The sequence below is a fragment of the Balaenoptera physalus genome, assembly GCF_965194825.1.
Source record: "Balaenoptera physalus genome assembly, chromosome: 20".
NCBI lineage: Eukaryota > Metazoa > Chordata > Mammalia > Artiodactyla > Balaenopteridae > Balaenoptera > Balaenoptera physalus.
In genome coordinates, this window is record NC_138901.1 from 11,572,717 (window position 1) to 11,585,278 (window position 12,562).

A 12,562-nucleotide genomic window follows, 5' to 3' on the forward strand; every position below is an offset into this window, starting at 1 on the left:
AAGTGGAGGCCTCCGTCATTAAAGGCACACCCATGGGGAGAGGTCCTGCTGGCAGCCCTCCCCAGGAAAATAAAGTCCAGCCCCAGCCCAAAGCCAGCCCCCTGGCAGACATCAGGCGGTGGGGGAGGACGAAAACCCAGAGTGGTGCGGGCAGCCAGTAGGGTCAGTGCGGGGTTTGAGGACAGATCACACTGAGCCTCTCTGAGCGCCAAAGGGGAGGCAGAGAGGGTGATTCCCCGGGCGCAGACACAGCAGAGGAACCAAGGTCCCTTCAGGAGTCAGGTCCCAGTGGAGATGCAGCACGAGGCTGGAGTTCTCCAGCAGGGAGGCTTCGCTTCTCAGCAGAGATCAGGCAAGTGTTTCCCAGTGTGTCCCCAGGTGACCTCATCCTCCCTCTGCAGCTTGAGGCAAGGTCATCCTCGTGTGAAGGGCTAGTGAGGCCGGAGAGCAGGGTCCTGGGGGCAAGCAACACCAGGAGGAAGGAAGGAAGGACAGACGGACAGGCAGCCAGGTGGTGGACCCACACACTCAGGCCCACCTGGCTGCCCATCTGCCGGAGAACACTGGGGCCTCTGCCCCGTTCCCAGCCTGGAGAGGCAGGAGGAGCAACCCGCCCGTTTCCTGAGTCGTGTGAGGGGAGGTGGGGAGAGAGAGGCCCTGAGCACCGTCCCCTTGAGACTGGCTCTTCTTGGCAGGTGATCCCCTCGGGGGGGATCGGGAATGCTGAGCTGGAGGCACAGCCCTGAAGCCCAAGGTCAGGCCAGAACAGGCCTCACTCTGCCTCTGATCGGCTCCTCACCAGACGAGAGAACCATCTGTCCCTCAGGCTGGGCGGCCTTTGTCCTCCTGTGCCTCCGGGGAGGGCCCTCCTCCCCTTCCCAGAGCAGCCAGGCCTGCCTTTGAATATCCTCTCTTGTCTCCCCAAGATGACGGTGCCATCAGAGTCTGGAAGAACTTTGCTGATTTGGAAAAGAATCCAGAAATGGTGACGGCCTGGCAGGGGCTCTCCGACATGCTGCCCACCACCCGAGGTGGGTACTCCCCGGGGTCCTGCAGGCGCTCAGTCCACTCAGACTCCCCAGGTGACGACCCAGCCAGCCTCCTCCTTGGGAGACTCTGCTCGCGGGTGGAAGTCCTGCCGAGCTCTGACCAGCCCACAGCCCCCGTCCTTGGCTGGAAGCTCGTGTTGCTTGTGAGAGCATGGCCACGGCAGGGCCTGGGGCTGCATTTTGTGCCCCTTGTGCCCGAGTGAATCCCCTCTCGGTGATGAGCACACAGCAGGCGACCCGGTTGTGTCTGGTCCGACGGCGGAGGCCAGTGCGCTGCCTGCCTGCCTGCCCTGGGCTGACGGAGGCGCGGCTGCAGCACCCGCCGGCCGCCGCTGTGCGTGCTGCCTGTCGGTGTGCACGGCTGCCCCACGCCCAGGGTGAGAGACAGCAGCGCCGCCTGCCGGTCTCTGGGTCCGGGCCCGCGGAGGTCTGCACCCCTCAGCCCCGCGCTCGCTGTGCACACAGCATTAATGCAGCCGTAGGTCTGGATTTCCAGAGACACCCTCAGCTGGAGCCACCCTCCAATGTGGTCGCAAAGCCGCTGCCAGATGGAGGCCGGAGCGGCTTGCTGTCGGCCCCTCTGCTGGCCTGGGGTCTCTGCGTGTCCTCGCGTGGCCAATCAGGTGCCTACGTGGCTGCTTCTCTCCCCTCCGTCAGAGCACCTGTCCTAGGGAGACGCCGACCCTCGGGGGCACGGCCGGCTCCACGGCAGACACTTCCTTATGTGTTAATTTTTTAAATAGCCATGTTTTTAAATTTTCTTCAGGAACAAAATGGTCATGCATACCCACCTCCACAAGACCCAACACAGCCGTTTTCTTATTGCCCAGGCCCCTCTGGGCCCGGTCCTGGGCTAACATGGATGACAGCTGCCGTCACAGGTCCCTCTGTCTCTCTCTTGCTTTTTCCAACATTGGAGCAAAAGCCTGATCCCTGCCCTGCAGCGCCCCCGCCTCCCACCCTCTCAGCCCCCAGCCCCGCCTCAGGCCCCCCTCAGTGCTGCGGCTGCGGCGGAGCAGGTGGCTGACGGCCTCCCCGTGGCTCTCAGGGGCTCACGCTCACAGGTTTGTTTCGCTGCGGGACACGCTGCACAAGTTGAATCGTGGTTTTCAGTCCTTAGCTTTCTGCTGCCGTCCCAGCAGCTGACACGCCCCAGGCTCCAGCCGTTCCGCAGACGCCTGTGCGGGGAAGGCGGGGGCTGGTCGAGAGCAGGGTCGGCCTCCCGGCCGGGCCAGAGGATGAGAAAGTGGGGAGCCCACTGGCAGCCCAGTGGATACACTGTTGTCTAGTTTATTCCTCTTGCAGCAGCCTGCCTACCTGCCGCCCCCAAATACCTGCCACCCCCAAGTGATGTGTCTGTGGTTTTTTACCCACAATGCCACTTGTCTCCCCCGGACGTCACCTGTGTGTGGAGAGCTGCTCCTGGCCAGGTGTGCCCTGCAGCCCTAACTTGAGAGTGGTTCCACCTCTGTAGACTTGTTTCCTACAGACTCCTTCCTGCTGGACCCTCTCCCTTTCCTGGGTTTCAGAAATCCCTCCAGGAGAGGCATTGTTGCTGAGGGGCCAGGAAGCTGGTGGGGGTCTTACCTCCAAGTCTTTATCAGCAGGTGGCGTGAGGGGGCTTTGGGCAGGCACGCAGCACTCCTCGGCTGCTAAGCCGGAGTTCGTTTGGTCTGTCCCCTGCCTTTTGACCAGGCAGCAGTGGGCTTAGCAAAAAGGAAGACATTATTTCCTTGTTCTTTCAGGGGGATGGAAGGTGGAAGGGGTGGTGTGCCTAGGAGGCTGGCTTCTCTAAAAGATCAAGACAGGAAGGGCTTGTGTGCTGCAGGGCCCAAAAGGGGCACGCTGAGAACCGGGGAGCCTCTCCGGGCCCCGCATCCTTCAGTCTCCACAGCTTCCCTCTGCAGCACGGGGATTGCAGCCCCAGCAGGGCTGGAGAGACCCCCGATTGTAATTTCTATTTCAGGAGCTCAAGCTCAGTAACCGAGGGGCAGGTCTGGTGGAATTCTGGCCCCTGTGCCAGCTTCTCGTTGCCTTCTGCCCATCAGCACCTTGTTTCTTTTTCTTCACCCGCCTTGGCCTCTGACTTGACAATTACAGAGCTGTGGGCTGGGACCCTGCGGGGAGAGCTAGCAGCTTCCACAGCAGTTGCTTGTCAGCGTCTGGGGGGGGACCCCCACAGCTTCAGAGTTCTGGCTGTGGTCCCCCGGGACCTTGTCGGGCAGAAGCAGCAGCCCCCGCTCCCTGCTCCAGATTACCGCCCCCCCCTCCCAGGCACGTGAAGCTCCCTGTGCTCCGCAGTGAGGTCCTCCGCCTGGTCTCGGGTCCCAGGCAGCCACGAGCTGTGGCGGGGGGAAGAGGCACTCCTGGGGGGGCTGCGGTCATCAGCTCCTCCCCACGCCTGTGACGGGGGATCCTGCACAGCTGTGCACCCCATGAGGCCTGGCCCACCATGTCCTTCAGCTACAGAGGGCGTAGGGGGTCTCATCTGTGAATGCTGGTGTGTAGGGCACGTGGGAGGGAGGACTTGGCACTCCCTGAACAGTTAGAAAAGTCTGCCTGTGAAGTTCTCCTGCGTGCTCTCCAGCTCAGAATCTGCTCGCCAAGTCACTGTCGTGGCAGCTTGTTAGCAAAGATTTGATTCCGTGGTTTGTGACTAAAGAGACTGTTTCTTGCAGGAGCCATACCCCTGCTTTTCGGAAGTCATGTGAAATGTGCAGGGTCTCCTCATCATCTTAGCATGCCCCTGGCTCCCGTGTGTACATGTGCACACAGGCATGGACATGCATGCATGCATGTGCACACATGAACACGCTCCTGTGCATGCATGTGCAGTTAGCCTGGGGACACTCCCCTCATGGGGTACCCCGCGGTCAGGAGAACTGAAGTCAGTCTGGGTTCACGGCCACCCCCGGAACTGAGCGAGCCATGTTCTGAAATAGAACCAGTGGTGGGACCGCCCATCCTTGGGCCACGGCGCCCACAGACACCCGGATGGAAGCACACTTCCCACCCCCCCGAGGCCTCCTCACTGACCGCTGGGCCCCATGAATGAAGAGCTGTCCTCACTCTAAGGACCTAAACAGAAGTGTCTGCCCTCCTCCGGGCATGGCCAGTGGGTCAGCTCCTGCTGGTTGGGTTGCACTAACCATGTGCGCGTCCGGCCACTAACCTCCACTCACTGGAAGTGCCCACGCCATGTCGGGTCATGTTTCCCCCAAGCCATAGCGCTTCCAATTTCCTGTCTAGAAAGAGAGTCTTTTTAGCCAAAAACCCTGATAATTGGGTTTTCACGTTCATAGGTGCGTTTGGCCCTTTTTTTCCACTGCAGCCGTGGCCTGGGCCACCGTCTGCCCCTCCCTCCTGTTTCCTTCTTGGGTGCTGCCCTGACTGTTTGTGGCTTGTTTGATTTTGGCTGATTTGGCTCTGGCTGGCCTGCTTTCCCTTGCATCAAGCCCATAATCCCTGTTTCCTCACAGGTCTGGCCCGAAAGGTCTCAATCTTTCTTGACCGCAGTAAGCAGGGAGGTGAGTGCCTTCTCCCTTATCTGTGAGTGCCAGGGGTGGGAGCCGGCTCCTCTGCTTTGCCTGAGGACGCTCGCTAGCCCGCTGTGCTCTTCAGGCAGCAGAGGATCAGGGCTGTGGTTTTTCTTATTCGTTCCATCCGCACAGTCTCCTCCAATACAAAAAATCATCGCCAGCTGAGCACTCACATCTCATGGGATGAATGAGGTTGGCTGTGTGAGTCTCTGGGAAGAAATCTTAACGAAAGCCGTAGACAGGACTCTCCCTGGGAGCCGAGGCCTCGTGGTCGCACCTCCCGGCCTCCTTGGTGGCCTCACTCACTCTTGGGCTGGCTCAAGGACAATTCAGTTCTCTGCTGCAGGCCACCTTCGCAACAGCCTGGGAATGGAAGACAATCCAGAACCAAGCCTGCTGGAGTGAGGGTGGCACAGCTCTGCGGGCTCACAGGGAGGGCATCTCACGACTCCATTAGGACAGAAAAGTCGTTCCAGATTGAGATTTGTGTTCCCACCAAAGTTTTCAAAAAAGAAGCTTTTTCAGAATTTAATGCAAAGTCTCTTAAAGCATCTGTTTCCATCTGAAAATCCATATATAAGTTTGATAGTTACTAAAACACCTATATGCAACTGACTGTGGATACACATGGTAACACTGGGTTAGCAAACCCACATGCCTGCTCAAAACGAGTCCTTTTCTCGCCTAAGCTCGCTAGTCAGGTAAATTGTAAAGAGATGGAGCCTTATGAATCCAGGCAGCAGATAGAATTCTTGACCTTTAATTTGCAGCATCTGAGTTTAAAGTGTGACCAGCCTTCTGGTGAACTTTCTGTCCTGGTCTGTCTTTAGTCACTCCCTAAACAAGGGTTCCCTGCAGGAAGGCATATGTGGCTACGGGTCTGACAGGGTCCCTCGTGCCATCAGAACTGGAGGGGGTGGAGAAGCAGGTCCCGGGAGGCTGAGAACAAGATGTCCTTACAGATGTACAAACTCACAGTTTCGTATTTTACAAAGGACTCTTTTAGTAAAAAGTTCAAAAGGAAGGAAAAATAGAAAAGAGAAAACCTGAGACTGACTCAATCTTCACTCCTTTGCTTCCCGCCAGCAGTGATGGCGGTGGTGGTAACGGGAAGGATTTCTCTCAGAAAGAGCCTCCTTGGGTTATCAGAGGAATGACAGGGTCACTTGCCCTGAAATCCTGAAGAGGAGCCAGGGGACACCTTTCACAGTCAGGACCTGGGGCGGCCGGAGGAGGGCAGCCCCATCCCCTGGTTGTCAGCTGCCCCGGAGGGCAGGGACAGATCGTCCAGCACTGGTGTGTGTGTGAACTGGACGTAAACCTTGGGCCTTGGGTCAGCTGTTAGTATTCGTTGCCTGGAGCAGCTGGGCAGCAAGCAGGGTGCCGACCGCAGAGCACAGAGGTGGCTGGCGGGGGAGTCACGGCTGCCCTCCCCTCCCAGCCTCACTCCTCCTCCGGGGTCACAGGCACATCTGGAGTCTAAAGATAGCGGGACCTGGTGAGCAGGAAGCCCTCTCAGTGCAGGAGGCAGGACGCGGGGCCGGGTGGCAGCCCCCGTGGGCCCACGCAGGGTGGGGCACTGGCCGTGGGGAACGACGGCTCCCTCCTCTCCCAGGAGGTGTGTGCCTGACCCTGTCTCCTCTGACCCTAAGCAGCTGCCAAGTGTCTGGTCCATCTCCCAGGTGAGAAATGGAAGTTTAGGTGAAATCATTTGCTCCCGAGGAGCCCAGTTTTCTGTTGCCAGCCCTGTCCTGTGTCTCTGAACCTGCCGGGTGTCCAGGAGGTGTTCTTGGGCCCTGAGGGAGGCCTGATCCCGTGGGGAGGCACTGCATCTGCGTCCCTGGGGAGGGAATGGAGGTCGCCATCCCACAGGTCTGAGGTTCTCACACATGCCTGGTTGGGCAGGGGCTGGCCCCTCCTCCTCGGAGTTCCAGAACCACAGCTCCTAAGGGCGTTTCAGGTTGGGGCTGATGGGTCCTTAGGGATCAGGTCCACATGACATGTCCTCAGAGGTCAGATCCCCATGTTGGGTTCTCAGAGGTCCGTTCCAGACGACAGGGTCCTTAGAGGTCAGTCTGGACTGGCCTCTGAGCCTGGAGGGCTGATTATGGACATCACAGGGACCCAAGCCTCTGAAACAACGTGTTTCTTTTTTTCACTGTCTGCTGGGCCTAGGGTTCTGTCTGGTCCCTCACTTACACCTTCCAGCTTCCTAGTCTACAGCCATCCCTGTGCCGTATGTCTATATTTTAATGAAGAAATTCCCTCTTTGGCCAGTTTTGGATGGGAACATGTGAGCAGGGCTCATATCCAGGATAAAGTCAGACGGGAATCTCTGCATCCTGGCGGGGGCTGCCCACCACCCCTGGCCCCGGGCAGTGAGATGGATGTCACACTAGATGGACCGTGATCTCAGGCACTCAGGGTGCTGGAGTTCGCCCAGTGGGGGAGAGGCTGCAGCACGCGCCAAGCCTCCATCAGTCAAGCACTCTCTGTGTCGAGGCGGCAGTGTGGACAGGGAGGAGGGGCCCTCCTGGGGGGAGCCCAGAGCAGCCTGCCTGCTCCCGAAGAAAAAAAAGTCCAAGGAGGCCCAGGGGAGGGAGGAGGGGCACAGGCTCTGCCCACAACTGTCACTTTTCTGGGGATGGGGAAGGAGGAGACACTGCTGAGGCCGTGCTCCCCAGGAATGAAGTGATTGGAATCTTCACTCTGGTTCAAAGTCACAATGTTCCTGTCTTATGAGTTTTACTTAAATCATAGTCATCAATTTTGTTCCTTGTGCTCAATACGTCAAGGAAGAGTGTCACCTTTTTTAACATCTTTTACCAACTCGTGATGAATCAGATCGTCTCTCCTCCGCTGTGTCTGGAGGTCGAGACACAGGCTTGGTTGGGAAAGGTCTCGAGTGAGAAGGCCAGTGGTTGCGTTCCGTTCTAGGCAGGAGGATGGGCCAGGACCCCAGACCTGCAGGAGAATGAGGTGGGGGTCGGCAGGCGCAGGAGGTGGGTCAGGGTGCAAGCAGACTGTTGTTTTTATCCCAGCAGTTTTCACGTTGATCTGAGACTCTTCCACGGATAGGAGCTCACTGTCTTAGGTGACACAGCTTCCGCAAACAGTCTGGTACAGCTAAGGAAGCAGCCTCGCCCAGATTTGTCTGCTCACACAGGGCGCCTGCCTACCCGACATGTACAGGACTTGGGAAGACCTTAGGAAACACGCTTCTTGTCTCTGCTGGCTTCACCGTGCTTTACAACTGGTTTAAACCAGAATTTGGTCCGCATCAGAGAATCTAAATTTAAAACAGAACTCAGAGCTCACGTGAGCCACGTCCCCAGATCATCTGACGGCCACATGGGCACATCTTCCAGAGCCTCCATTGCAGATGGAGACGCTGGGGCCCCTGTGTGGGAGCTGTGTCTCCCCAAATTCACGTGGTGGAGTCCTCGGCCCCAGCGCTCAGAGGGCGACTGTATTTGAGAGAAGGATTCAGTTGAAATGAGGTCACTGGGGTGGGCCCTAATGCAGGGCGGGCCCCCACTGGCTCTGAATCCACCATGAAGGAGACTCAGCTAGAAGGAAGCCAGCACCACTTCATTTGGAGGCCAGGTCGGGCTTCTTACCCCATTGGGAGCGGCCGTGGCCTCCTCTCTGCTTCCTGCGTGGGCGTGGGGCTGAGACCCCCCCCTCCCAGTCCTTCTATGGTCCCCCCAGACCCTCCCCAGCTTGTTCCCGTGACCCCAGAGCACCCCAGATGCCACCTGGCCACATGCTCTCATCGGAGGACCACTCCTTAATTACACGGCTCCTGAAAGCCCCACGGGGCTGACACAGAGCTCCAAGTGCACTGTTAAGGACGCCCAAGAACCAGGCCACCCCATCAGTGGTCCATGGATACAGGGGTCTGTGAGCCTCTGCAGTGACCTGGCGCCCCAAGTCAGGTCGTAGGTGGGCGCGTCCTCTGTAATTCATTCACGTCATGCACACCGGGCACGTGGTGAGGGGAAGCAGGTGGCGTGGTTTCAGGCTCTGCTTGTGGGCTGACTGGTCACAGTGTGACTGGGCTGTCCCGGACAGAAGTGGGGGCCACGTGCCCTGCCCTCTCCCCTGCCAGTCCTGATCGTGGTGACGGGTGAGAGACCTCGTCTGCAGCCTTGTCACCAGTAGATGCCTTTCTGGCACATTAGGGTGTTTTCTTCTGCCTGGGGTCAGGGGCGTTGCAGTGGGGAGACTGCATTCTAAAAGGTGAAACAAAGGCTCGTCCATTTGTTGTGTGGAGCTGACATTCTCCAGGGTAGACACGGCAGCCGCCAGCAAAACAGGGAGGACGGGAGGGGGTGTGCCAGGTGACACATCTGGAACAGGTAGAAGACGGAACAGGGTGAGTCATAGGCTCACATGGTCGAGAAGGTGACTGAGCACGATTTGGAGGGGCTGTGTGAACGTCAGGAGAGGGGCGTTCCAGGCACAGGGCCCACTGTCAGGTAAGAGGACCAGCCTGGTCACTTTTGGAGCTCGAATCTTGCAGGGGCCAGGGCAGAATGGGAGGCCATTGTGGGTCTCTGGAGTGAGGGTTGAGGGGCTCAGATCCAAGCAGGAACCTAAAGTGACACATACAGATGAGAGTCTGGAGTTTGGGAGAGAGATCGGGCACTTGGAGGGAACTCCATAGCCTGAAAGGGGCATGTCAGAAAAGAACAAGTGAAGGTCACATCGTCCAACTCAGGAAGTCAGGAGAAAAGTGGGCACCCACAGAGAGAAGGGGAAACCACAGAGGCAAACACAGGAGCTGCTGCCACAAAAAGCAGAGACAGATGTATAAAAAAGCATGATGACTTCACTTCCGATTTCAGTATGACCAAAAGAAGACATAAATAAAGTTATAATGTCAGTGACAGAATAGGAGAGGATATTTGCAATATATGAGTTAAACCATCAGTGTCAGAATGTATATTAAAACATACAGGCTGCACACACCAACATCGACCAGGATTTGGGGAGATCACACCTTGTGTCCATTTCTGCTGAGACTGCAGACCAGCATCCACTCTGGGAGTGAAACGGCCTCGCCTGGGGAGGTGGGACGCACAGACGGACGTGTCCCCTTCCCGGTGCTGCCACTTCCTTGTGCAAGGGCGTGTGGAAACGTCAGTGTGGCGTGGTTTACAGGCAGGGAATCGTGGAAGTGACGGGCTCATTCTCCAAAGGCGTGTTACCCAGAAGTTCAGTACGAATTAACCAGATCTGCATCCGTCAGGTTGGATAAACCCTCAAAACGTAACTTTACTGGAAAAACGCAAATTGCTGGAAAATATACCCCCATTTGAAATTGGCGACGTTTTTGAAATGTGGGAGATGTGGTTCATGGTTTCGGACACGTGCTTCTGCAGGGGAGTGCAAGGAGGCCAGCCTGGGAGGGTGCCCAAGGCCTGTGGGTGATTTGTCTGGGGACAGGACAGGCAAGTGAGGCTTTCACTGTCTTAAATTTCACTTCAAGAACAAAAAAAAGAGCAAAAATGATAAGATATTAGCAGCTGTTAGATCTGGGTGGTGGGTACAGGGGTTTCTGTTGTGTTTTTTTTGTATGTTTGAAATATTATAATTAAACATCTTAAATCTTATTTTATAGTCCCTCCTGTGAGGTCAGTGTTGCCCTTAGGGATGCTGAAGGCATTTGCCCCCCGCCCAGTCCAGTGTGGGGAAGGGCAGTCCTCGATTCATTCACCACGGACCATCTGCGGTCAGCCCCCTGCCTCTGTGAGGGGCAGCTGCAAAGCTGTTCACCCCCAGGGGACTGTGGGACCCAGGGGACTCACATCTCTGTGCCTCTGACACCCATTCTAAAGTCTCCAGACCTGCCGATCATGCCCAGGTGTCCTGGAAGGTGGGCATCTTGGACAAATGGTCCTAAGATCCTGCTGTCTCTCTGGCAGATGCCTGGGTACAGCAGAGATATAGAGAAGGCTCTGAATTGTCACCCCGGCCTCAAGCTTGCGTGGGGTTGGGGACCCACCCTATGGGTTGGCACCGACTGCTTGAGCGATTGCCCAGAACAGGCTCCCTGGGTGACACCGGTGCCCGTCTGTGTCTCTCCAGGAGCTGGGATGGTGGTGGACTGGGAGCAGGAGACCGGCCTCCTCATGAGCTCGGGAGACGTGCGGATCGTCCGGATCTGGGACACGGATCGTGAGATGAAGGTGCAGGTAAGCACACCGTCCCTCACGGGGCCTCCCTGGGGGCGAGGTGGGCCAGTGGGTGCAGACCCTGCCGTCCTCCCCAGCTCCGATTGCCCTCGAGGTCGAGGGCTGAGAATGAGGGTCCTCGAGCCACCACCCCCCGCAAGTACTCTGAGCGGGCGGTGTCTGCAGGGGGCGGGGCAGAGGAAGCGGGGCCAAGTCACGCTGCCTCCCACCTTTTAAAGGGGTACGATGATTCGGTTTCCATCCGTGTTGGATTTCTTCCTTGTGTGTGCCTGAGAGCAGCAAAACCTCTTCTGATTGGAAAAGCACTTTTCCCCGTCTTGGGGCCCATTTTCTGTCTCCTGCTCTTTCCTGTCGCGCATTCATCACGCCTCCTTCCCTTCTCCAGCATTTACAGCTGCCACGGGGAGAGGCGAGGAGATGGTTTACGGGCGGCAGGATTCCTCCTAGACCCTTCCCTGAACTAATTAGGAGTTTTAAGAGGGAGCCGACGAGGATTCCTCCTGCCGATATCTGCTTCGTCTTCCTTCTCAGGAGAGAGGGAGACGTTGGGAAGTTTAATGGGCGCAGAGGTGTTTGCGGCCCTGCCCTCCTGGCTGTGGGCCTCGGGTACCCGGGCTGTCACTCAAGCAGATGGAGCCTGACTCCCTCTGGGGCCCGGCTCCTCAGGCCTTGACAGCTTCCCCGGTGGAGAGAAAGGCAGCAGCTCCACGCCAGGGTGACGAACGCACCCACGGTGGCTGTAAAAGGGATCCAGCAGCTAGTGGGGGCGGGGGGGTTCCTGACGCCAGGGTGCCTCACGGGGTCTGTGTCGGCCCTAGGACATCCCCACCGGTGCCGACAGCTGCGTGACAAGCCTGTCCTGCGACTCCCACCGCTCCCTCATCGTGGCCGGGCTCGGCGATGGCTCCATCCGCGTCTACGACAGGAGGATGGCGCTCAGCGAATGGTAATTGGGCCACGCCTTCCCCTCCCTCTGCCAGAGGAGCCAGCCCCCGGAGCCAGCTGGGCACTCCCCCCAGAGCCACATCCCCCAGCGTGTGGAGGAGCAGGGCTTCCCACCAGCCGTGGATGGGAACACAGGTTTGGGGGTAGGGGGGTCCCAGCGAGCGAGGCGCTGCCCTCCTGGGCTCCATTCCCACCTGAACATAGAGAAGGCTACCGCCTCCCGGGTTGAACTCAAGAATAGCCAAGAAGATGGCATCAGGGACACACGTGGGCGCTGTGCAGCGCTGGCCACATGCGTTGTCATGGCTCTTCTGGGCACCGCCCCTCAGCCCTGGGCTGAGGCCCAGGTGGGGCCCAGCACCGTGCCCTGTGTGAGCCGGTGAGCATGGAGGTCCAGACGCCAGTCACACACGGATGGTAAATGACAGAGCACCGCTGGAACCCAGGCCCAGCCGTCGCGGGCTCCCGGGTGATGTTTACTGAACACCCACCTTGTCCCTGAAAACAGGCCTGGCCTTTGAATGGGAAGCAGCAGGTGGGCCCATGTGCAGCCACAGGAGCTAAAGGAGCCCTCGTGGGAGGGGAGTGGGAGGGGATGAGGGTACAGCACTGAGCTGGGCCTGAGAGCAGGCGAGCACCATCAGTGACACCAGCCGGAAGAGAGTGCAGCTGTGAGGGTGCAGGGCCGGGAGCAGTCGGGGGAGTCAGTGCAGGACCCAGGCAGGCAGCAGAGGTGCCAGCCAGACTGTAGCGGGAATTTGGGCCTGAGGCTTGGATGGCGAGTGGGCCCAGGCAGCCCCTGGCTTGCATGTTCCCTGCGGGTCTCTAT

At 58.2% G+C, this 12,562-nt stretch overlaps 1 protein-coding gene across 6 annotated transcripts in view; it reads left to right on the forward strand.

Annotated features, from left to right (window-relative positions):
- Positions 1-12,562, forward strand: part of RPTOR (regulatory associated protein of MTOR complex 1) — a 451,060-nt gene that overhangs the window by 433,749 nt on the left and 4,749 nt on the right. For 3 of the 6 annotated variants that reach the window (XM_082441505.1, XM_082441507.1, XM_082441506.1), the window contains 4 exons: positions 927-1,031; positions 4,529-4,576; positions 10,682-10,788; positions 11,607-11,734. In XM_082441505.1, coding sequence (XP_082297631.1) covers positions 927-1,031; positions 4,529-4,576; positions 10,682-10,788; positions 11,607-11,734 — 388 coding nt within the window. The remainder of the gene's footprint in view (positions 1-926; positions 1,032-4,528; positions 4,577-10,681; positions 10,789-11,606; positions 11,735-12,562) is intronic. The other 3 variants (XM_082441503.1, XM_082441504.1, XM_082441508.1) reach the window with 1 other exon arrangement.